Source organism: Mesoplodon mirus (genome assembly GCF_964341445.2).
Source record: "Mesoplodon mirus genome assembly, chromosome: 12".
In the NCBI taxonomy this organism is placed as follows: Eukaryota; Metazoa; Chordata; class Mammalia; order Artiodactyla; family Ziphiidae; genus Mesoplodon; species Mesoplodon mirus.
The window spans coordinates 85,870,851-85,897,992 of record NC_138988.1 but is presented as its reverse complement, the minus strand read 5'-3'; the positions used below and the strand labels follow the sequence as shown (position 1 = coordinate 85,897,992).

General features: G+C 37.6%; 1 protein-coding gene across 14 annotated transcripts in view; it reads right to left on the bottom strand.

Moving 5' to 3' along the window:
* The window catches only part of SLC17A1 (solute carrier family 17 member 1), a 228,744-nt gene that overhangs the window by 177,363 nt on the left and 24,239 nt on the right, over positions 1–27,142 (bottom strand). For 10 of the 14 annotated variants that reach the window (XR_014295460.1, XR_014295461.1, XR_014295463.1 and 7 more), the window contains exons 3-10: positions 18,473–18,645; positions 13,490–13,723; positions 13,316–13,403; positions 12,888–12,974; positions 6,651–6,769; positions 6,386–6,547; positions 5,252–5,384; positions 5,013–5,160 (exon numbers count right to left, since the gene is read on the bottom strand). Coding sequence is in view for 4 of the 14 variants with exons in the window: in XM_082637880.1 (XP_082494006.1) it covers positions 5,013–5,160; positions 5,252–5,384; positions 6,386–6,547; positions 6,651–6,769; positions 12,888–12,974; positions 13,316–13,403; positions 13,490–13,723; positions 18,473–18,645 (1,144 nt within the window). In the remaining 10 variants the exon portion in view is untranslated. The remainder of the gene's footprint in view (positions 1–5,012; positions 5,161–5,251; positions 5,385–6,385; positions 6,548–6,650; positions 6,770–12,887; positions 12,975–13,315; positions 13,404–13,489; positions 13,724–18,472; positions 18,646–27,142) is intronic. The other 4 variants (XR_014295462.1, XR_014295466.1, XR_014295468.1 and 1 more) reach the window with 2 other exon arrangements.

Here is a 27,142-nt window from a genome sequence, read left to right as displayed (position 1 = left end):
TTTCTCTATATGTTTCAATTTGGATTTTGTTAATGATGTTTTCCAGTTTACCAATCTATCTTCTCTTGTGGCTAATTTGTCATTAAACCTATCTATGAAGATCTTAATTTCAGACATTTTATTTTTCAGTTCTAGAATTTCCATTTGATTGTTTTTATAGATTCCAGTGTTGGTCAATTGTTTATCTTTTCATCTATTTTCTTCAGCTTTCTCCCTGGTTTCTTGGGTATATTATCATAGATATTTTGAAGTTCATTTTGCCTGATAACTTTATTTTTATTTATTTATAATAAAGATCTGAGAGTTTCTTTTTTTAAATTTATTTATTTTTGGCTGCATTGGGTCTTCATTGCTGCATGTGGGCTTTCTCTAGTTGCAGTGAGTGGGAGCTTCTCATTGTGGTGGCTTCTCTTGTTACAGGGCATGGGTTCTAGGCTCATGGGCTTCAGTAGTTGTGGCATGTGGGCTCAGTAGTTGTGGCACACAGGCTTAGTTGCTCCACGGTGTGTGGGATCTCCCTGGACCAGGGATAGAACCTGTGTCCCCTGCATTGGAAGGCAGATTCTTAACCACTGCACCACCAGGTAAGCCCTTACCTGATAACTTTAATATCTGTATCATTTGTATGACTATTTCTAAGGGCATTTTATGGTTATTAATCAAATGGCCCTGTCCCTTGGCATGCCTAGTAATTTTTATTTAATGATGGACATTAAATAAAGAAGCTATAGATTTTAGAATATATTGTACTTTGCCAGAAAAGATTTACTCTTTTCTCTAATAGATAGATTTGGAGGGGAGGAAATTGAACACTCTAACCTAAGTAGGGAATGAAATGAGATGAAGCTAGGCTTCAATTTTGATAAGACTCAGTTTACCTCTGGTACCCCCTGTTCCTTGAATATAGCCCTCCATGGTGTTAAATAGAGAGCTTGGTATACTCAGCTGGGTCCCACCAGGCCCTGGTAGAGCTTGTCTCCTTAGCACAGATGGTATGGGAAATTCTGCCATGTTTCTTATTGATTTTTAGCTTAGACTTTTTTTTGCCCCTTACCCTATTAAACTTCAGAATTCAAAAAACATCTCAAGGAGAGAAACTGACTTTGTGTTTAAGTTCTCTTACTTTCCAATTTTGCCACTCTAGCCCTGTGCAACTGACAAATGCTTGGCTAATTTCTATGTCCAGAGCTGCAGGTTTCTACCAGGGCCAAAGTTGGATTATCAGCCTTTTGCCAATTTCCAGAATTGGCAAATAGCCCCAAGGAAAAAATGGTGGGGATTGTCAGCTCACCTCTCAGAGGTGCTAGCCTCTGATGTCTTTGGTCCTACTGGCTTCTGCTGCTGTCTGATACCTTTTAGTGAATACTCATGGTATTTTATCTGGACTTTTCCAGTTTTTCCCAGCCAGAATATCAGTCATACATAAGCTGCTCAATCCCATGAGGAGGTTTACCAGTTTTCTCAAATTTTGCTTTATGGTTGTAAAATGTTAGATGCATAGAAATATCTTCTAGTGGATTAAAATAATTATAAAATATCCTTCTTTATCTCTAGTAATGTATCTTGTCTTAAAGTCTACATTGGCTGATCTAGTTTCCTTTATTTTACTTTTAATCTACTACATTTTGTTTTTGCTTTTATTTCAATCAAGTTTAACTTAAAATTTGGAAGAATTAGTTCTTTTATATTTCATGTTTTCTGACACATTTGACTTAAAATGATCATCATTCTATTTTTTTTCCCTTCTATCCTATCTTCCTTTATAATTTCACTTGATTTCTTTTTCATTGTTTTTTTAAAATATCATTCCCTTTACACTTTTATTATCCCTCAGTAGTTACCTTAGAGATTAAAACATGTATCCTCAACTTATTATGCTCTAATATAAATTAATATTTAAAAAATTCCCATTAATGAAAATACCTTGGGAGACTTAAATTCAGTTATATCCTCTCATCTTATGTGCTATTTATTGTTATGCATTTTAATTTATATATTTTATACCCTATAGGGTATTATTGTTTTTGTTTTGTGAATTCAGTAATTACTGGATTTACTCTAATATTTTTCCTCTCTGCCTCTCTTCATTTGTTTCTATACCTCTATGTTTCATCTGTGATTATTTTACTTCTGCCTGAAGAATTCCCATTTAATAATTCTTTCACTGGAGGTCTGCTGTGGATGAATTCCCAGTTTGTCTGAAAAATGTTTTTATATTACCTTAATTCTTGAAGGAAATGTTTGCTGGACAAAGACTTCTAGGTTAACAATGATTTTTTTTTTTTGTAACATGTTAGGAATTGGTTTCTAGCTTTCATAGTTTCTGTTGAGAAGGCAGTTGTCAGTATTACTATTGCTCCTTTGAAAGTAATGTCTTTTGTATACAGCTGTTTTTAAAAGAGTTCTCTCTTTTTTCACAGTTTTGCAATAACAAGTCTAGGTGTGGAGTTCTTTGCATTTATCCTATTATATATTCAGTAACTATAGCACCTTTAATGACTATGCTGTCTTTTCAGATTCAGAAGTCTTTGGCATGCTGTGGTGGTGGGAAAGGATTTAACCTATTTTTACTGAAAGAGGCGCTTTCATTTCATAATTAGAGATATAAACAAAATCCCCAGTGTCAAGAGTCCTGAGTGCTAGGACAATTACTCTGAAAATTATTACACATCCAAAGTATGGAGCAGTTCACTAATCTGAGAGTAGCAAGGTGAGAGCTTTATATGCTCCATACCTCATGCCACCCAAATCCCAAACAGTAGGTATTTGATATGGGGAATGAAAACAACCTTGAGATTGTTTTAATGCAGGACAGTTTCCTGGAAAGCCATTAGCTCTAAAACTGCTTATTCTTCAGCTGCAATAACCCATGGTAAAAGCATTTTGGAAGGGTAAATAGCTGCTGAAGTCGACTTTCAATTTAATTGATTTTATATTTTGGTGTAATAATGATTTAGTAGAACGTAAATAAGATTCAGATACCTGAACTATACTTCAGTCCCACATGGGGGGAAATTCAAGGGTGCATGACCCATCCATCAGTCAAAAATAATTAAAAGCAATTAAAAAAATTTTGGAGCCTCCCTTTAAGAATGTCAAGGGGATGACAGTGCCTGCTTAATGTATCACACAGCATCTTTAGAATCCTCTGTGCTTTTCTACTCATGCTACCCACCAAAGAGATGGTCACTACATTCCCAGGTCTTCTCTGTCTCACTCAATTTCATTTCCCAAACAGTATTCTCACAGAACCACATCTGTGTCTCCTCTTCTTCCTTGACGCCTTTGTTATGCTCAAAAAATATAATCACTTGCCCTATTCCTCAGTTCTAGCAAAGACCAAATTCCCCTAAAAGGACAGTTGAGTAATTTATCCTCTAAGGGGACTCTTTTTAATAGGCAAGGGAAGTATATGGTTAGGAATATTAGGAATAAGTTTCATCCCCAACCATTAAAAAGTTTAAGCATTATAAATTAATATGTTTGTGACATAATGCACATATGCCCTAAATATTGAGGATGAATTAGCTTAAGAGACTAAGAATATTTCCAAATTGTCTATTAGTATATCTTCTCTGATGCTACAAAATTACCTGGCAAACATGGTATTTGGGCCCATTAGAATGATGCAACTCAGGTCAAGTTCTATGTTATCCAAGCCATTGCTGGCTGAGATATTTCCCATCTTAATGACCAGGTACTGGTAAATAACACTAGTGAGGCATTGACTACATCTAGACGGCTCTGGAGGCAGACATTCTAGGTATGAACCTTCCCTCTACTTATTACTAATCATGTGACTTTACATACATTCATTTCCCTGGTCTTTTGTTTCCTTATCCACACTATGTGGACAATATTATCTCACACTGGGGCATAACAGGCACATAAAAAATACTCAGTAAATGGTAGCTATTTATAATTTCTTTTATCTATTTGTATATACATTCTTAATTTACCTGTTTTTCAGAGTGCATATGGCTCAGGTGGCATTGTGTATTCTATATCAAATAATCCATTTATGTCTTTATATAATTCCAAGTAATCAGAATACATGCAGGCATTTTTAAGGAGGGTCTCAGAACTCAATAAATCAAATGGATACATGTCTTCATTACTCTGGCCTTCACCTAGTGTAGATCTGATGGGCAAGATTCTTTACAGAATTGTGACAAAGTAGATTACTCTTGGTTTATTTTTGCCTCTCTACGCCAGGTCACTGCTTTACAAAACTTCAAAGAATTCTGTTCATATTGGATCTATGTTCTCCAGAGAGTGCTAGCCCTATAAAGTACAATGTGAAGAGTGTCCCCTGGAGTTGTGCAAATGACAGAACTGCTTCCATTAGTCACACTTATTATATCTAAAAAAAGGCATAACATAGTAAAAAGAGGAAAAGTTCTTTGTCACAGAGATCTGGATTAAAATCCTACCTAATTTCCAAGCCAGTGATGACATCTTAGGCTGACAATTAAGTATCTGAAACTCAGTTTCCTTAGTTACAAAATAAATATTACTAACTGATGGCTTTTCTTCATGAGTAATAATATATAAACATGGTATAATAACAATTTTAATGGATCAGTTAACCCTTATACATGTTTGCTATGTTCCAGGCACTATTCTATGTACTTGACTATATTAACTTGTTTAATCCTCTTGTGAGGATAACTTTATGAGGTAAGCATTTTCTTATTACTCCCATTTTATAGGTGAGAAACAGGTGTTGAGAAAGTAAGTATTTTGTTTGAGGAAAATGGTCATGAAACCCAATAGTCTGACTCTAGAATCTGTTCTCCTGATCACTGGACTATACTCCTTCATACACATGTGAGAGTTGCATACATTTGCATATATCATTTGGTATATAAATATTATTTAAGTTATATGTCTGACCTATATAGATGCTTCTTCAGAACTTTTGACCTGCTGACCATCAGTTCCAAAATACTTGAAATCTTAAAACTTTGAGAACTTGGATACAAGAAAGAAAGAGATTTTTAAAACCTTACCTGGGAGCAATATCCAAGACATTTATTAATATTCCACCCATACAAAAGCTTCCTGTTGCATTAGCAAGTATCAGGAAAATCATAGTGCCATGGAAACTGGAACTCAGGTAAAGCAGGCACAGGCTGAAGAGGGCAGGCAGGAGAAGTCCTGGGGAGTGATTCAGACAACACAGTCAGGTGCATCCCAAAGAAGGGGGTGAAATACCCCAAAGTGCTTGAATGTCCTGGCTTTTTCTTACCTAGCAAGGTGAAGAGTTTCCGGATGGTGAGTAGGCTGAGAATATTCCTGGACAGGAAGACGTCTGCCATATGACCTGCTAGGATAGCAAAAATCCAGGCAAACAAATGGGGGAGGGAAGACAGCAGCCCATTCTGAGGAGGGAATGTTATTGTGAGTGAGTATGAGAAACAGGATAATCCCTACACTGAAATTCAGTATCTAAAAATTTGTATTGTCATATAGAAAACCATCAATGTACAATCCCAGAGTTACTTCTGGGGACACACTACCCAAGAGAAAGAGAAAAATCATTTTGACGTCAGAAACAGTCATCACAATCTGCCTAATTTTCTGTTGGGACCTGAAAGTCCTAGATGGTAGAGAGGAAAACTATGTTGGGAATAGGAAATGTTGTCTGTGGGGAAAATGATAGAGATAACAATTGAAAACATGTATATGGTACTTATTGTGGACCAGCTGCTGTTAATCCTTGCAGCAAATCCATGATCTCATGGAAGATAAAATTGAATCTTAGAGAGCTTAAGTGACCTCACTGTTACACTGGTCACTAGGCTGGGTTACTGGAAGTTCATTATAGAATGTCTCAAAATGGCAAGCCCAGACTCCATTTCTAGAGTCTTTTCTGGTTACTATGGCATCAAACAAAAGAAGGTTCCAGGCATCAGTAATTCTCCAAGTAAGACAACCAATGAAAGTTCCAGTCCTTTCAGAGCAAGCTGTGAGTCATGGGTTCACAACCCAGGACTCTTTGCCTTTCCCCAGGGGAGAGGATTGGTATGAGCTGGAAAGGGTGGTAGAGCCTGGCCAACTGACTTTCAGGAAAGGATCCGACCCTGCAGGGAACAATGGTGTTGAGCCTTAAGGAATACATAAGGGTGATTATACAGGGAATGGGAGATAGGGAATCTGTGGGAATGTGGGTGAGTGTGTATTGTTGTGGGAATGCTAGACACCATGTGTACACCTTTTGTTCTGGGCAATGTTGACCTAATAATTGGAAACAGTGACGTCTCAAGGTAAAGAACATCAGCTAAGTAGTATAGGGGTGGGCAAGACCTAGGACTAGAGTCATGGGAGAAAAGGAAATGGGTGCAAAGTCCTTCATAAAGTGAAGAACAGAAGGTGTACTTACCTCTTTTACATTAATATGAAACTTGGAGTTGATAAACATTGGTGTATACAGACTCAGGAAGCTATTTGCCCAGAAAAAAGCAAAATTACAGAGGGAAATGACCCAGAGTGGAGGAGACTTAAGCATAGCCTTGATGGGCAGAGATGGTGCACTTGAACTGACCTGGAAAGGAACCCATTAATCGTTAGCACATTAGGACAAGATGGAGCACATTTTATTTGGCACAGAATCTGGGAGATACCAAAGTGGAGCATGCGTGTTCTACCTGCTGGGTGAGGGCGGACGTGATGTATTCCTTCTCACTTTTGCTTATACACGGGTGGTCCTTTGGGTCCTCATAAAACAGAACGAACCAGAGAAGACTTAAGGCACAACCACAAACACCTATTGGAACAGGACAAGTTAGAATTGGAATTGCTTCTGTCTATAGTGAGTTTCTTTTCCAAACTGGCATTTTTCATTATTTGTCTGAGAACCTAGACCTCCTTTTTTCTTTTTTGGAACTTTGCAACAAAGCTCACATTTTGATAGTTTTCTCTGTATCCATAGCTGCCTCTCTCGACAGAATGAATTTTACAGAAATGGTGGTAAACCCTCTGGCCTCTCCTGATCTCCTAGCCTCTATTTTTCTCCACTCAGGACAGCTGGGCCTCCCTGCTCTTAGGCCATCATCTCTACAGATTCCTAATGTGTTCTACTGTGAGAGTATGGCATAGCTGAGCCCACACAGGGCTTGATAATCACCCAGTATTTTTTGCTTGTTTGTTTTTTAAAGTTAAATCTTACTTTTAAATCAATCTTATTTTAAAGATGTTGGGGGTAGGAGTTTATTAATTAATTTATTTTTGTTGTGTTGGGCCTTCATTTCTGTGCGAGGGCTTTCTCTAGTTGTGGCAAGCGGGGGCCACTCTTCATCGCGGTGCGCGGGCCTCTCACTATCGCGGCCTCTCTTGTTGCAGAGCACAGGCTCCAGACCCACAGGCTCAGTAGTTGTGGTTCACAGGCCTAGTTGCTCCGCGGCATGTGGGATCCTCCCAGACCAGGGCTCGAACCCATGTCCCCTGCATTAGCAGGCAGATTCTCAACCACTGCGCCACCAGGGAAGCCCCAATCACCCGGTTTTGAGAGCTAGGCCTTAGCTATGCTCCTAAGATGCAGACCAGGCCTTAGGGATTGTCCAAGTCCCATAAGAGTTTGCCAAATTATTTGTTGTTTTTCAGTTTTTTATACTAATGATCTGATCATAAGGAATCCTCTGTTAGAACAGGGAGTATGTAGTACTCAGTAGTCAGGCTTCCAGAATTGCATTCATTCATCTGACAAATATTGGTTAAATGTCCATTATGTACCATGAACCATTCTAGGTCCTGGGAATACAACAGTGAATAAAACAGACAAAGCCCTGCCTTCACAGACTTTAGTTTCTAATGGATGAGACAAAGATAATGAAAAGTAGTTAAATAAAAGGTAGTAAATGTCAGTGAAAAGAGCTATGGAGAAGAGTTATGGGGGGAGGAAGGAAGGAGTACCATGTTCAGGGAAGGCTAGGATGTGGATGGGGCACAGACACTCCAGGCAGAGGGAGAAATAAGTACCAAAGCCCAGAGTTATGAGGCCAGTGTCACTGGTCAGGGAGAAAGGTGAGGGTGGAAATCGATGAGGATGAGAGGTAATGAGATCAGACCATGTGGAAACCTGGAGCCACTGTAAGATCTCAGATGTTTACAACACACTTTAAGACAACATTAAAAGAATACTTTGACGATATACCATTTCCACCACATTCTGTGACCTGAGAGCCCAAACCCAAGGCAAAATGTAAATGAAGAAAAGTGAGCACCTAATAAATACACATGCAATACATATATTTCTCTATATTATTGTACTTAACCCTCAGAAAATACATTTGATACTATTAGCTCTTTTTCAAAATAAGAAAACTGATGCTCAGAACGATCTGCTTGCTTACCCAGGGACACATGATTAGTAAGTGGTAACTGACACTTAAGCATGGATTATATTGTCTAGGGAGGGAAAATAGCCCTAGAGGAGGAGGCTGGAGAGAAGCTTTGAAGAAAAACAACAGTTAATGGCAAGTAGAAGAGGGGAAGTCTGCAAAGGAGACTGAGAGGGAATGGCCAGAAGGATGAAGTCCATTGCAAGAAGAACAGGGTCAGAGAGACTGAGATGAGAAGGAAATGTCCAGTCACTGAGGTTCAGTGCATGGAGTCAGAGGCAAAGGCATGAGGGAAAGAATGGTATTGTTGAATATGATTGAGAGTTCAGGTCAAATGTGGACTGAAAAACTTACACTTGATTTATGGTCATGGAGCTTGGCCAGCATTTGGGAGGCATATAAGGAGTTTAGAAGTTATCACTCCCATCCTTACAACAAGGAAAATGTTGAACAAACTAAAAATCAATAACTCTTCTTTGATCCATCAGAGAACTGAGGTCACAGGGCAAACCACTGCCTTCCTGTCTCTAGAGAGACAGACAGGCAGATACAGAGAATTACAATTTCCCAGAACAGAAGCCCAGAAACAGAAAACTCCATTGGAACCAGTCAGTTCTAGGGTAGGAAAACCTAGCAATTGATGGCTTGCTTTAGGTTCAGTGTAGACAAGTTTGAGAGATGAAAAGTCTGGGGATAGGGGGCCCAGTCTTAAGAAGACCCCTCACACTTCTGTGAGTTTTACCTCCAGAACACCTACCAGGTTCTCACAGTGAATATAAGAGAAAAATCCCTCCATCCTTCCAGGAGAGGAAGGGAAAAGTAGCTATCTTGAATTATGTCTAGAGCATTCTGTTCTTAACAAAAACTGCTCAAAGGGAAACTGTTTTGCCAGAGCCTAACCAACTTAAGGGAAGGGAAATATCCAATTCCAGCCCCTTCCTCCTGTCTCACTTAAGGAGGGGAAAAAAAAAACTGAGAAGGACTTGTGAAGGTCAAGTTTGGGGCAGAGGCTCACTAAAATACTGATACCTAATCACAGGCCTATAGAACACTGTCTCCCCATGTACACACCTTACCACCACATCAAAAGTGTTCTGCACGTTATTGGGAATCCACCTAGAAGAACTGCACATTTAAGAAGTCTCTAGAGAAACTCAAAGACAAGGAAAGACAAAAACAAAGACACCAGAGGAAGCTGTAGCCTCTGAAACTTATAACTATAGCACACAGTAAGCACAGCCTAACCCCTAGCCAGAGAAACATAAAACCTCACACTAAAGGGCTATTTTTCTCAGTTCCTTTTACCTAGTATATCTTGTTAGTTTTCAACAAGAAAAACATGAGGCACGCTAACAGACAAAAAATGTGGTTTGAAGAGACAGAGCAAGCATCAGATCCAGACTGAGACACAGCAGAGGTGTTGGAATGATCAGATCTAGAATTTAAAACAACTATGATTAAAATGCTTATGGAAAAAGCAGACAACATACAAAAACATGAGTAATGTAAGTAGAGAGATGGAAACGCTAATAAGGATTCAAAAGAAAATGCTAGAAATCAAAAACACTGTAACAGAAATGAAGAATGCCTTTAACGAGCTCATTAAGAGACTAGACATGGTCGAGGAAAAATCACTGAGCTTCAAGAAATGTCCATAGAAACTTCCAAACCTGAATTGCAAATAGAGTAAAAGAATAAAAAAGAACAGAATATCCAAGAATTGTGGGACAATTACAATAGTGTAGTATACGTGTAATGGGAATATCAGAAAGAGAAGTAAGAGAAAGGAACAGAAGAAATATTTGAAGCAATAATTACTGAGAATTTCCCCAAAGTAATGGTAGACACAAAACCACAGATAGAGGAAGCTCAGAGAACACAAAAAGGATGAATATCAATCAATCAATCAATTTACATGTAGGCATATCATATTCAAACTGCAGAAAATAAAAGAGAGAAAATTTTGAAAGAAGCCAGAGGAAAGAAAATGACCCGGGGAGAAGGGTTTAAATTTAGAATTCTTAGATTCCACTGGTCACAAATCCCTGGTCACTGATCTGGGACTTGACCTCTTCTGTTCCCACCCAGATCCAGTCCCACACGACTAGGGGTTTTGAATGGCTCTGTATAGAAATTCTTGGCTTCCCCATCATGCTCTATTTACATTCTCTGTAAATAGTTTTACCTGTCACCTCCCGGCCCAGCCTCAATTCAGTGAATGTGGGGAAGAGTCCTGCCAGTTCTGAAAAAGCCTTGGTTGTATATGAGCAAAAAATTCTGGGAGTGATCATTAGAAGGAAGGTCAAGGGCTCTGATGAGCCTCTAATTTTGATGCCATAGACTTCTACCCTATGAAGAAGGCTTAGCTGGAGGGGGGCCAGAATGGGCTCACTACAATGTAGAATCCAAGGCAAGGCCCCTCCTGCCTGGGCTTCAGAGCAGCTCTAGCTCTGATGGAAGCCATAAGTGATCTTGGCAAGGACTCTCTTGATAGTAGAATGGATCAGACACTTAGTCAGATATAAGTTGAGGAGACAGTGGGTGGCTAGGAAATGGGGGCAGTGGGTGTAGACAGGTTGTTCAATAATTTTGACTCTTAAAAGGGAGGTAACTTGAAAGAGACATCAGGGAAAGGGAGCCATTTTAGAGATTTGAGGAGAGTAGTTTTGAGAAGTTTGAAATAGTATTTATGGAGAGAAACATGGCAGGACAGTCAGGCCCTTTTAAGTACAAATGTGAGTGTATGGTTCAAATTGTTCTGTATGGTAATTTTCCCCAGCAATTAACAGCTGCTTAAAAGCAGGTATTACTTTGTTCTTTAAAATAGTATTGATTAGATTTATTTAACTCTATTGAGAAGAGCGTTCAAACTGAACCACAAAACATCCTGGTTTTAGTTTGCATCTGCCACTAACTTGGGCAGGTTATTTCACATCTATGGGCACCGTATGACTCATTGTAAGAGTTGTGGAGGTAACACCTAAATCCCTATACTGCTGCCATCTAAGTGATGGCACTCTTCCCCTATTCTAAGTGATAAGAAAAAGCAGATGGGGCAATTCATGGTAAAGCTGTTATCATAGTATAATGCATAGTCCCTTTCTTTGCGCTTCATAGAGCCACCCATGAAAATTACAAATGACAAATGTTGCTGTATACATGTATATGACGTTGAAATATGAATACACCATGAATATTGGAGCTCACCCAAATTTTGATCAGCAATGTTGGGCAGCTTTAATTATTGAAAAGTTTTTCTTACATGGAGCTGAAACTTCACCTCCCTATAATTTCCTGTGTATTAGTTTTAGTTTTGTAATGCAGAGCAGGTATGCATTTCTCTTACATGAGAGTCCTGCAAGGCATGCCTGCTCAAGTTTTCATTTCACCAGGTTAGACAGTTCCAAGTCTTCCAGCCCTTTCCTGACATGGAGTTTGTGCAATATCACTATACTGACCATTACTTACTACTTATGACTAATGCAGTGATGAAGAACAATGAAATTATGAGGATGGAAGACATGCCTCTGTCATTTGCTCACTGTGGGTATTGGGGGTTCCCTGTTTGTCCCTCTAGATCCACTCTCCGCCCTTCTTTACCCTGCTTTGGCCACAGATGGCTGACTTGAATGAATATCAACCAGTCCATATGTTCTCTGCTTTCCAGATAGATTTAGGAAGCAGAAAGCTTGAGCAGAAGATGAGAGAGAGCTGAATGAAATTAGGGTGTCTTTTTCTCTAGTTATCACCTTTCCTAGCATTGCGTCAGTCTATAGCTCTTTTATGAAAAGTCATGGGTCCTCTCAAAGCAGCCATTTCTACAGGACTCTCTCCTAGTAGATTCCCATCGACTACACCCTTGCTTGCCCTTTTGGACCTGGGGATGGTATTAGCTTCCATTTTGCTAGCATCTGATTACTGCTCTATCCATTTGATTCTGCCACATCTTTATTTACCATTTTAAAGAATCACTTTGTAGTAGATCTTTCTGAATTAAGTCTCTGTACTTTTCCTTACATATCAAACGAGCACAGTAGCACCCATCCACAGTCCCTTATCCACAAATCTGAAACCAAGATTTGAAAGCCAAAAGTGATTTTCTAACTTATTTAGAAACCCCAATCCTTTATAGTTTTTCATTTATTCCAATTTATGAGAATTTCATGTTTCACTTCAGAAATTAATGTGTTTGATTATGAGATGATGCTCTAAATTTTGCTTGGGATGTTAAGTATAAATAGTATACTCATATAATCTTTGATCTATTCTGATCATCCCTTTCCCCAAGAGTTTCATGTAAGGGATATGTATCTGTAGCATCGATGTTGTAGAATTGTGAAATTATATACAGTAATGCATGTATAGTTCTGAGCATGATGTCTTGCTTATAATAAGAAATTCATGAATGTTGACTGCTCTTTTTTCTTCAATGGGATTTATGATTTTTAATATTGCTAACTTCATATAAACTACGGTATTCCATTTTTATTTTTAAGTTTTAAAAATTCTGAATAATGACTGGGATTTTTATAGACAGAGACTCACCAAAAATATAAAAGACCAAAGGCCATCCCAGGGAGTCACAGATGAATCCTGTTATAAGTAGGACAACACAGGGTCCTAGTAGAAGTCCTAATCAGAAGGCACAAACAACACCCCCAATGAATGCAGGCATCTGGAAGTAGAAATAATGTAGTCTCATGGTAGCAGTGAACAATTTATAGGGAAATATTTGTATAACATGTAACACCGAACAGAAGAAAATAATAAAATATTTGCTTTTCTCTCTTTTCTCTGTTGTTTGAGATAAGCAAGTCTCTTCTCCATCCCAGACAATTTCCATATCTTTAAAGTGAGGATGGTTTCCAAAGCCCTTGACAGTTCAAAACATACACGTTTCTTACGGCTCTAGGGCAGCACATGCTACAATGAGATGACAACAAGATTAAACATTCTAGGCCCCTAATCATTACCTGATAAACTCAGAGAGGTAAGTCGGACTTGTTCCAAGGGAGGAGCCCACTTGATCCATACTACTTGCTGAGTTGTTAATGCTATCCCCTGAAAGAAGAATGATTAGAACATTGGATCTCTGACACTTTCTGTGAATTTAAATTCTTGGTTCAGTTTTTGTATTATCTTAATACCTGGAATAGTCCCTGGATTACTCGGCATATGATGACCAAAGCTTCTCCAAATTCAGCTGCCAATGGGATGAGCAGAGTAAACAGAGAGCTGAGGAACAATGCAGAACCAACCATTCTCTTTAAGGAGTATATTCCAGATAAATATCCAGCAGGAATTTGGCTGATGAGTACACCGTAGAAGATGGAACTTAACATGATTCCCTGGATTTCAGTGCTCCAGTTATACACAGGGTTCTGAAAGGAAAAAGGAGACACATCTAGCCACTCTGCAGATGATTTTCTATGATGTTCAGGAATATGGGAAAACTGGTCTTCCAGCTTACCCCATGTAAAATAGCTGCCCTCTGCCTAATAGCCTCTATTATGGGACTTCTTTATTCCTAATAACATCATTATCTGTGTGTAATTACATTTTATCATTGGTACCCTCAACTATAACGAAAAGTCTTTGCAGTCAAGGGCATCATTTGTACCACCCCTACCTGTCACAGCATAGACGTTTAATATTTGCTTTTTAAAAAAATTTTAGATATAATTGGCATATTATATTAGTTTCAGGTGTACAACATAATGATTTGATATTTGTCTATATTGAGAAATGATCACAAGTCTAGTTAACATTCATCACCATATATATAGTTGTCATGAAAACTTTTAAGATCTACTCTCTTAGCAACTTTCAACTATACAATACAGTATCATTAACTATAGTCACCATGCTATATGCTACACCCCCATAACAATTTTTTTAAAGATTTATTTTGATGTGGACCATTTTTAAAAAGTTTTTATTGAATTTGTTACAACACCGCTCTGTTTTGGTTTTTTGGCCGCCAGCCACATGGGATCTTACCTCCCCAACCAGGGATTGAAACCACACCCTCTCATTGGAAGGCAAAGTCTTAACCACTGGACCACCAGGGAGGTCCCCCCATAACTTATTTTATAGCTGGAAGTTCTGCACTTTTTAACTGTCTTTACCCATTTTTCCCAACACCACCCTCCCCTGACCCCCTGCTACTGGCAACGACGAGCCTATTCTCTGTAACCAGGAGCTCAGTTTCATTTGTTTGTTTAGATTCCACACATAAACAAGACCGTATAGTATTTGTCTTTCTTGGTATGATTCATTTCACTTAGCATAATACACTCAAGGTCCATTCGTGTTGTCACAAATGGCAAGATTTCTTACTTTTTATGACTGGATAATATTCCATTGTATATATACAGTGCATTTGCATTATCCATTCATCCTTGGATGGATCCTTAGGCTGTTGTAAATAATGCTGCAATGAACATGGGGGTGTAGATATTTTTTCAAGTTAGTGTTTTTATTTTCTTAGGATAAATACCCGGAACTAGAATTGCTGGATATGGTAATTTAATTTTTAAGTTTTTGAAGAAACTTCATACTGTTTTCCATAGTGACTGCACTAATTTACATTATACCATCAGTGCACTAGGGTTCCCTTCTCTCCACATCTTAGTCAACACTTGATATTTCTTGTCTTTTTGTTAATATCCATGTTGACAGGTATGAGGTGATACCTTGTGGGTTTGATTTGCATTTCCCTGATGATGTTGAGCACCCTCTCATGTGCCTGTTGACAAGTTGTACGTCTTTTCTGGAAAAATGTCTATTCAGATCCTCTGCCCATTTTCTTTTTTTTTCGGTACGTGGGCCTCTCACTCTTGTGGCCTTTCTCCCATTGCGGAGCACAGGCTCCAGACGCGCAGGCTCAGCGGCCATGGCTCACGGGCCCAGCCGCTCCGCGGCTTGTGGGATCCACCCGGACCGGGGCACAAACCCGCGTCCCCTGCATCGGCAGGCGGACTCTCAACCACTGCGCCACCAGGGAAGCCCCCTATCCCTTTTTAGTACTAAGCAGTACTCCATTTTATGGATGGGCCATAGTTTGTGCATTCATTCACCTATTGATGAACATGTTGGTTGCTTCCAATTTTTGGCTATTACAAATAAAGCTACAATGAGAATCTATATATACATCTCTATATGGACACATGTTTTCATTTCTCTTTAGGAGCAGTGGAATGGCCAGATCATACGATAGCTGTATGCTTAAACTGGTTGTACCATTGTGAATTATCACCAGCAGTGTAGGAGACTTCCAGTTCCTCCACATTTTTACAACACTTATGTCCAATCTTTATAATTTTGGCCATTTGAATTGGTGTGTAGTCATATACCTTTGTGGATTTAGTTTGTTTATGTCTAATGACTAATGAGGTGGAGCATATTTTCATGTATTTACCATCCATGTATCATCTTTGATGAAGTGTCTATTCACATCTTTTCTCCATTTTTGTGCTGCATTGTTGGTTTCACTTATTATTGAGTTTTGATTAACTTCCTTTACTAGATATGATTTTCAAAAAATTACCACTGTCTCTGGCTTGTCTTTTCAGTCTTTTAACAGTGTTTTTTGAATTTTGGTGAAGTCTAATTTTGTTTGTTTGTTCTTTTGTGGATCATGAAAAAAATCAGTAGTTCATATGTGTGTGAGTCTATTTCTGGACACTCTGTTCTATTTCAATGATTACTTTTCTGTCTTTATGCTAATAACACACTGTCTTGATTACTGTAGCTTTATAACAAAGTCTTAAAATCAGGTAGGTAGCATTATTCCTATAACTATTGATTTTTTACCAAACTTAAAAGACAATTCAGTGGAGAAAGAAGTCTTTTCGACAAATGATGTTAGAACAGTGTATACACATATGTAAAAAAGGATCTTCAACACAACATATACAAAAATTGAAAAAATGAATCATATTTAAATGTAAAACCTGAAATTATAAAACTTCTAGAAGAAAACATAACAGATATTTTTACTTTGGGCTAGGCAAAAATTTATTAGATATAAAACCAGAAGAAGTTTTGGTAAAACCAACAGAAGTTCTTTATGCAGAAGGAAAATTATATAGTTCAGAAACTTGGATCTACATTTAAAAAAGAAGAGCATGAAGAAAGAATAAATGAAGGTGTAAATTATTTTATTTTGAATTGATGCAAAAGATACATACTTGTTTAAAGCAATAATGTAATTCTGTATTGGGTATTTATATCATATGGATAAGGGAAATGAATAGCAGCAGTGTCACAAAAGATGGGAGAGAGGAATTAAGAATACTCTGTTATAAAGTGCCTGCACTACACATGAAGCAGTAAAGTGTTATTTGATGGTGGATTTCTATTATTAAAAAATGTATATTGTAAACCCTAGGGAAACTACTAAAACAGTTTTTTTAAGTATAAATGATACATCAAGAGAATAAAATTGAATCATATAAAATGCTCAGTTATACCAAGATAAGGCAAGAAAAGGAGTGGAAAAAAGAAAGGTAACAAAGAACAGATGTAACAAATAGAAAACAGTTACTAATTTTATATTTGTCTTTTCTCCTTTTAGTTCTAGCAGTTTTAGCCTTCTGTATTTTGCTGCTTTGTTAGAGACATACATGTTTAGGATTGTTGCTAGAGACTTACATGGTTAGGATTATTATGTCTTCTTGGAGAATTGACCCTTTTATCATTAGACAGTGTCCTCTTTATCTCTGATAATCTTCCTTGGTATAAATTCTGCTCTGTCTGAAATTAATATAGCTCCCTCAGTTTTTCTTTGCTTGAAAATATCTTTATTCTCTTTGACTTCTGAGGTAATTTCATTGGATACAGAATTCTAGTTTGGCAGGTGTCTTTTTTTTTTTCTTTCAATACTTTAAAGAATTCATTTCTCTCTTCATGTTTGAGTGGTGTCTGATAAGAAGTCTTCCATAATTCTTATCCTTGTTCCTCTGTAGGTGATTCTTTCCTCTAGCTTCATTCAAGATGTTCTCTTTGTCTTAGTTTTCTGCAATTTAAATATGTATGTCTGGGTGGTTGTTCTTGTTGATTATTTTTCTTTTTAGTATTTATCCTGTTTGATGTTCTCTGAGCTTCTTGGATTTGTGGCTTGGTGTCTGCCATAAATTTCAAAAAGTTCTCAGCCATTAATTTTTCAAATATTTCTTCTTCCCATTTTCTCCTACTCTTCCTGGTGTTCTAGTCATGCATATGTTACAACTTTTGGTATTGTCCACAGTTCTAAGATGTTCTGTTTGTTTGTTTATTTATTTATTAAATTCTCTTTCATTTCAGCTTGGGAAGTTCCTATTGACTTATATTCAATTTCATTGATTCTTTCCTCAGCTGTGTTGAGATTACTTATAAGCCCATCAAGGCATTCTTTATACCTGTTACAGTTGCCATGATTTCTACTATTTCTTTTTTATGCTTTCTAATAATATCCATCTCTCTGCTAACATTACCTATGTGGTATTGTATGTTGTCACTTTTTTCCCATTAGAGCCCTTGACATATTAATTATAGTTATTTTAAATTCCCTGTCTAGGAATTCCTACATATGTGTCAAATCTGAGCCTGGTTCTGATGCTTATGTTAAAAAAAATCAGGGTGCAGTACACTTCATATAGTGTTATTTTTAATGTAAATAGGGGTGATAATAAGAAAATATTTTCTTATTTGCCTGTGTATTCATAAAGGGACATAGGAAGAGTATAGTGGAAAATATTTCTCCCACCTATTTTCATTTTTTTCTGTACTACATCTTTTGACAGGTATCAACTCATTACCTTCCATAGATGAAATTAATGAAACATGTAAATGTACTGTACATTAAAAATGTAAATAAGAAAGAAAAAGTGTCTTGACTTCTACTTCTCATTTAAGATGCTTTCCTTTTTTCTCCTGTCCAAACTTCTCTTGCCCTTTACAAATACTGAGACATATTTTAGTTGTGGGACATGTTTATTTAGGTTACTATTGGCAAGGCAGATCAAGACTTGAGCTTCTTTCTTTAATAATTACTGTCATATCAATTATGATAACATTCAACCTCTCCACAAATTAGTTAGCAAGATAGGATTTTAAACTTATGACTGTCTATAATATTTTTGATATACCTTTAAGTAATCCTGTGGCTCCTTTGTGGAGGTGTTGGACAAACCATGTGGCTCTGTGCTGTTCACCATGGCTATCATTGTGAGGCTCATACACACACGCTGTGACATTATTATAACATTACAGAGGAGCAGTAAGAGAGCAATTCCATAACGAATGGAACAAAAATTTGGAACTGGAATGTAGAACAGAAAGTATCCATCATTAACACATCTGAGGTAAAAACATATTTTAACTTTAGGAAGTGCCACTTAGAAATTTGGACCCCTATATATTAATTAAAATTTTTATTGTACTAACTGGCTTTTGAGAAGTTATGACACAATAAGAAGATGTGGGATTGATCTTATAATTTCATACCCCCTAAAATATAATCCCTAATAGGATGTCCCAGAAAATTGAGCCAGTCCTTGAAGTACTTTGGCTCATGTCTATTTTAAAGGGACCATTTACAGATACCCTGAGTTACTCTTGGAAGTAAGTCCCCTGAACAACAAAAAAGACCTTCCCTCAAGTAAACTGCTTTATTCTCAAAACTTATATGACTAGTCTGGTTGAGAAACTCATATGTGCAAATTGCAGAGAAAAACAGCACTTAAAAAAATGTAATGTATTTGAAGTAGTTTCAAGCTAGAGTAATCAGTGTAGTGTTGGTGTAAGGCCAAACAAATTCATCAATAGGAGAAAGTAGGGAGTCCAGAAAGAGAGGAGTATAAATAATAATATGCTTTTGAATAAATACACTAATGCAAGTCAATGGAGGCAAGTACAGTCTTTTCAACAAATGGCACTTTCTCAAGAGAAATAAAAATGTGCCTACAAAAGGCTTGTTCTGAAATGTTTATAGCAGCTTTATTCAAAATAGATGGATATTTGGAATGGATGAACATACCACAGTGTATTAATACAATGGATATTACTCAGAAATACAAAGTAAGGCAACACTGATACACTCAACAATCTGGATGAATCTCAACAAAAATACGCTCAGCTGAAGAAGCTAGACACCAAAGAGTGCATACTATTTTTATGCATACTATTTCTATGAATTTCAAAAATGGGCAAAATTAATTTATATGGTTAGATATTACAAAAACAATTCCCTCTTGGTGAGGAGGGCAAAAGGACAGGAAGGGACTTTAATGTAGTGTTCTATGAGTCTTGTTTGTAAGTTTATACATTTTTCAAAACACATCTAAGATTATCCAATAGCAACAACAACCACAACCACAACTGGCATTGGGAGGGGAACCAAGATGGTGGAGTAGAAGGAAGTACTCTCACTCCCTCTTGTGAGAACACCAGTATCAAAACTAGTTGCTGGACAGTCATTGATAGGAAGACACTGGAACTCACCAAAAAAAAAAAACACCCCACATCCAAAGACAAAGGAGAAGCCACAATGAGATGGTAGGAGGGGCACAATCACTGTAAAATCAAATCCCATAACTGCCAGTTGGGTGACTCACACACTGCAGAACACTTATACCACAGAAGTCCACCCACTGGAGTGAAGGTTCTGAGCCCCACGTCAGCCATCCCGACCTGGGAGTCTGACAACGGGAGCGGGAATTCCTAGAGAATCAGACTTTGAAGGCTAGTGGGATTTGATTGCAGGACACTGACAGGACTGGAGGAAACAGAGACTCCACTCTTGGAGGGCACACACAAAGTAGTGTGCGCATCGGGACCCAGGGGAAGGAGCAGTGACCCCAGGGGAGAATGAACCAGAGCTACCTGCTAGTGTTGGAGGGTTTCCTGCAGAGGCAGGGAGTGGCTTTGGCTCACTACGGGGAAAAGGACACTGGCAGCAGAAGTTCTGGGAAGTACTCCTTGGCCTGAGCACTGCCAGAGTCTGTCATTAGCCCCAATGAAGAGCCCAGGTAAGCTCCAGTGTTGGGTTGCCTCAGGCCAAACAACCAACAGGGAGGGAACTCAGCCCCACCCATCAACAGTCAAGCAGATTAAAGTTTTACTGAGCTCTGCCCACCAGAGCAACAGCCAGCTCTACCTACCACCAGTCCCTCCCATCAGGAAACTTGCACAAGCCTCTTAGATAGCTTCATCCACCAGAGGGCAGACATCAGAAGCAAGAAGAACTACAATCCTGCAGCCTGTGGAACAAAAACCACAATCACAGGAAGATAGTGAAGATGAAAAGGCAGAGGGCTATGTACAAGATGAAGGAACAAGATAAAACCTCAGAAACACAACTAAATGAACTGGAGACAGGCAACCTTCCAGAAAAAGAATTCAGAATAATGATAGTGAAGATGATCCAGAACCTTGGAAAAAGAATGGAGGCAAAGATTGAGAAGACTCAAGAAATGTTTAACAAAGACCTAGAAGAATTAAAGAACAAAGATGAACAATACAATAACTGAAATGAAAACTACACTAGAAGGAATCAATAACAGAATAACTGAGGCAGAAGAACGGATCAGTGACCCAGAAGACAGAATGGTGGAATTCATTGCTGTGGAAGAGAATAAAGAAAAAGGAATAAAAAGAAATGAAGACAGCCTAAGAGACCAATGGGACAACAATAAACGCAATAACATTCGCATTATAGGGGTACCAGAAGGAGAAGAGAGAGAGAAAGGACCAGAGAAAATATTTGAAGAGATTATAGTCGAAAACGTCCCTAACATGGGAAAGGAAATAGCCACCCAAATCCAGGAAGTGCACAGAGTCCCATACAGGATAAACCCAAGGAGAAACATGCCGAGACACATAGTAATCAAATTGGCAAAAATTAAAGACAAAGAAAAATTATTGAAAGCAACCAGGGAAACACGACAAATAACATACAAGGGAACTCCCATAAGGTTAAAGGCTGACTTCTCAGCAGAAACTCTACAAGCCAGAAGGGAGGGGCATGATATACTTAAAGTGATGAAAGGGAAAAACCTACAACCAAGATCATTCTACCCAGCAAGGATCTCATTCAGATTCAGTGGAGAAATCAAAAGCTTTACAGACAAGCAAAGCTAAGAGAATTCAGTACCACCAAACCAGCTCTACAACAAATGCTAAAGGAACTTCTCTAAGTGGGAAACACAAGAGAAGAAAAGGACCTACAAAAACAAACCCAAAACAATTAAGAAAATGGTCATAGGACATACATATCAATAATTACCTTAAAGGTGAATGGATTCCATGCTCCAAACAAAAGACACAGGCTTGTTGAATGGATATAAAAAGAAGACCCATATATATGCTCTCTACAAGAGACCCACTTCAGACCTAAGGGACACATACAGACTGAAAGTGAGGGGATGGAAAAAGATATTCCATGCAAATGGAAATAAAAGAAAGCTGGAGTATCAATACTCATATCAGATAAAATAGACTTTAAAATAGAATGTTACAAGAGACAAGGAAGGACACTACATAGTGATCAAGGGTTCAATCCAAGAAGACGATACAACAATTATATATGCACCCAACATAGGAGCACCTCAATACATAAGGCAGATACTAACAGCTCTAAAAGGGGAAATTGACAGTAACAAAATAGTGGGAGACTTTAACACCTCACATACACCAATGGACAGATCACCCAAAATGAAAACAAATAAGGAAACAGAAGCTTTAAATGACACAATAGACCAGATAGATTTAATTGATATTGATAGGACATTCCATCCAAAAACAGCAGATTACACTTTCTTCTCAAGTGTGCACGGAACATTCTCCAGGATAGATCACATCTTGGGTCATAAATCAAACCTCAGTAAATTTAAGAAAACTGAAATCATATCAAGCATCTTTTCTGACTACAATGCTATGAGATTAGAAATCAATTTCAGGGAAAAAAACACAACCACATGGAGGCTAAACAATACATTACTAAATAACCAAGAAATCACTGAAGAAATCAAAGAGGAAATCAAAAAATACCTAGAGAAAAATGACAATGAAAACACGACGATCCAAAACCTATGGGATGTGGCAAAAGCAGTTCTAAGAGGGAAGTTTATAGCTATACAAGCCTGCCTCAAGAAACAAGAAAAATCTCAAATAAACAATCTAACTTCACACCTAAAGGAACTAGAGAAAGAAGAACAAACAAAACCCAAAGTTAGCAGAAGGAAAGAAATCATAAAGATCAGGCAGAAATAAATGAAATAGAAACAAAGAAAACAATAGCAAAGATCAATAAAACTAAAAGCTGGTTCTTTGAGAAGATAAACAAAATTGAAAAACCATTAGCCAGACTCATCAAGAAAAAGAGGGAGAGGACTCAAATCAATAAAATTAGAAATGAAAAAGGAGAAGTTACAACAGACACTGCAGAAATACAAAGCATCATAAGAGACTTCTACAAGCAACTCTATGTCAACAAAATGGACAAGCTGGAAGAAATGGACAAATTCTTAGAAAGGTATAACCTTCCAAGACTGAACCAGGAAGAAATAGAAAATATGAACAGACCAATCACAAGGAATGAAATTGAAACTGTGATTAAAAATCTTCCAGCAAACAAAAGTCCAGGATGAAATGGCTTCACGGGTGAATTCTATCAAACATTTAGAGAAGAGCTAACACTCATCCTTCTCAAACTCTTCCAAAAAATTGCAGAGGAAGGAACACTCCCAAACTCATTCTATGAGGCCACCATCACCCTGATACCAAAACCAGACAAAGATACTACAAAAAAAGAAAATTACAGACCAATATCACTGATGAATATAGATGCAAAAATCCTCAACAAAATACTAGCAAACAGAATCCAACAACACATTAAAAGGATCATATACCATTATCAAGTGGGATTTATCCCAGGGATGCAAGGATTCTTCAATATAAGCAAATCAATCAATGTGGTACACCATATTAACAAATTGAAGAAGAAAAATGATATGATCCTCTCAACAGATGCAGAAACAACTTTTGACAAAATTCAACACCCATTTATGATAAAAACTCTCCAGAAAGTGGGCTTTCAGGGAACCTACTTCAACATAATAAAGGCCATATATGACAAACACACAGCAAACATCATTCTCAATGGTGAAAAACTGAAAGCATTTCCTCTAAGATCTGGAACAAGCAAAGAATGTCCACTCTCACCACTATTATTCAACATAGTTTTGGAAGTCCTAGCCATCACAATCAGAGAAGTAAAAGAAATAAAAGTAATACAAATTGGAAAAGAAGAAGTAAAACTGTCAGTGTTTGCAGATGACATGATACTGTATATGGAGAAACCTAAAAATGCCACCAGAAAACTAGTAGAGCCAATCAATGAATTTGGTAAAGTTGCAGGAAACAAAATTAATGCACTGAAATCTTTGGCATTCCTATACACTAATGATAAAATATCTGAAAGAAATTAAGGAAACACTACCATTTACCAATACAACAAAAAGAATAAAATACCTAGGAATAAACCTACCTAGGGAGACAAAAGACCTGTATGCAGAAAACTATAAGACACTGATGAAACAAATTAAACATGATACCAACAGATGAAGAGATATACCATGTTCTTGGATTGGAAGAATCAACATTGTGAAAATGACTGTACTACCCAAAGCAATCTAAAGATTCATTGCAATCCCTATCAAATTATCAATGGCATTTTTTACAGAACTAGAACAAAAAATCTTAAAATTTGTATGGAGACACAAAAGACCCCAAATAGCCAAAGCAGTCTTGAGGGAAAAACGCGGAGCTGGGGGAATCAGACTTCCTGACTTCAGACTATACTACAAAGCTACAGTAATCAAGACAATAGGGTACTGGCACAAAAAGAGAAACATAGATCAATGGAAAAAGATAGAAAGCCCAGAGGTAAACCCACACACATATGGTCAACTAATCTATGACAAAGGAGGCAAGGATATACAGTGGAGAAAAGACAGTCTCTTCAATAAGTGGTGCTGGGAAAACTGGACAGCTACATGTAAAAGAATGAAATTAGAACACTCCCTAACACCATACACAAAAATAAACTCAAAATGGATTCGAGACCTAAATGTAAGACTGGACACTATAAAACTCTTAGAGGAAAACATCGGAAGAACACTCTTTGACATAAATCACAGCAAGATCTTTTTTTGATCCACCTCCTAGAGTAATGGAAATAAAAACAAAAATAAACAAATGGGACCTAATGAAACTTCAAAGCTTCTGCACAGCAAAGGAAACCATAAACAAGACGAAAAGACAACCCTTAGAAGGGGAGAAAATATTTGCAAATGAACCAACGGACAAAGGATTAATCTCCAAAATATATAAACAGTTCATGCAGCTCAATATTAAAGATACAAACAACCCAATCCAAAAATGGGCAGAAGACATAAATAGACATATCTCCAAAGAAGACATACAGATGGCCAAGAAGCACATGAAAAGCTGCTCAACATCATTAATTATTAGAGAAATGCAAATCAAAACTACAATGAGGTATCACCTCACACCAATTAGAATGGGCATCATCAGAAAATCTACAAAACAACAAATGTTGGAGAGGGTGTGGAGAAAAGGGAACCCTGTTGCACTGTTGGTGGGAATGTAAATTGATATAGCCACTATGGAGAACATTATGCAGGTTCCTTAAAAAACTAAAAGTAGAATTACCATATGATCCAGCAATCCCACTACTGGGCATATACCCAGAGAAAGTCATAATTCAAAAAGACACATACACCCGAATGTTCATTGCAGCACTATTTACAATAGCCATATCATGGAAGCCACCTAAATGCCCATCGACAGATGAATGGATAAAGAAGATGTGGTACATATATACAATGGAATATTACTCAGCCTTAAAAAGGAACGAAATTGAGTCATTTGTTGAGACATGGATGCATCTAGAGACTGTCATACAGAGTGAATTAAGTCAGAAAAAGAAAAATAAATATCATATATTAACAGATGTATGTGGAACCTAGAAAAATGGCACAGATGAACCGGTTTGCAGGGCAGAAGTTGAGACACAGATGTAGAGAACAAGTGTATAGACACCAAGGGGGGAAAGCCATGGTGGGGTGGGGATGGTGGTGTGCTGAATTGGGCGATTGGGATTGACACGTATACACTGATGTGTATAAAATTGATGATAATAAGAACCTTCTGTATAAAAATATAAATAAAATAAAATTCAAAAATTAACAAAGAACACATCTAGGGCTTCCCTGGTGGCGCAGTGGTTGGGAGTCCACCTGCCGATGCAGGGGACACGGGTTCATGCACCAGTCCAGGAGGATCCCGCATGCCGCGGAGTGGGTGGGCCCGTGAGCCATGGCTGCTGAGCCTGCGCGTCAAGAGCCTGTGCTCCACAGCGGGAGAGGCCACAACAGTGAGAGGCCCATGTACTGCAAAAAAAAAAAAAAAAAAAAAAAAAAAAACCCCAAAAACACGTCTAAATATACACTTAAGATCCATATTTTATTTTATATAATTATACCTCAATAAATATTAAAATATTCAATAATGGTGTTCTGAAAACTGGACAGCCACATGTAAAAGAATGAAATTAGAATACTCCGTAATACCATACACAAAAATAAACTCAAAATGGATTAAAGACCTAAATGTAAGACCGGACACTATAAAATTAGAGGAAAACATGGGAAGAACACTCTTTGACATAAATCAGAGCAAGATCTTTTTTGATCCACCTCCTAGAATAATGGAAATAAAAACAAAAATTAAAAAACGGGACCTAATGAAACTAAAAGATATTGTACAGCAAAGGAAACTAAGCAGGAAAAAAAGACAACCCTCAGAATGGGAGAAAATACTTGCAAACAAATCAACAGATGAAGGATTAACCTCCAAAATATATAAACAGCTCTTGCAACTCCATATTAAAAAAAATCCAGTCAAAAAATGGGCAGAAGACCTAAATAGACATTTCTCCAAAGAAGACATACAGATGACCAAGAGGCACATGAAAAGCTGTTCAACATGACTAATTATTGGAGAAATGCAAATCAAAACTACGATGAGGTATCACCTCACACCAGTCAGAATGGCCATCATGAAAAACTCTACAAACAATAAAATGCTGGAGAGGGTGTGCAGAAAAGGGAACCCTCTTGCACTGTTGGTGGGAATGTAAATGATACAGCCACTATGGAGAACAGTATGGAGGTTCTTTAAAAAACTAAAAATAGAATTACCATATGACCCAACAATCCCACTACTGGGCATATACCCAGAGATAACCATAATTCAAAAAGACACATGCACCCCAATGTTCACCGCAGCACTATTTACAATAGTCAGGTCATGGAAGCAACCTAAATGCCCATTGACAGACAGATGGATAAAGAAGATGTGTTACATATATACAATGTAATATTACTCAGCCATAAAAAGGATTGAAATTTGGTAATTTGTAGAGACGTGGATGGACCTAGATACTGTCATACAGAGTAAAGTAAGTCAGAAAGAGAAGAATAAATATTGTATATTAACAAATATATGTGGAATCTAGAAAAATGGTACAGATGACCTGGTTTGCAAGGCAGAAATAGAGACACAGATGTAGAGAACAAACGTATGGACACAAGGAGGGAACATGGAACGTGCGGGGGTCGTGGTGGTGGGATGAATTGGGAGATTGGGATTGACATGTATACACTAATATGTATAAAATAGATAACTAATAAGAACATGCTGTATTAAAAAAATAAAATGAAATTTTAAAAAAT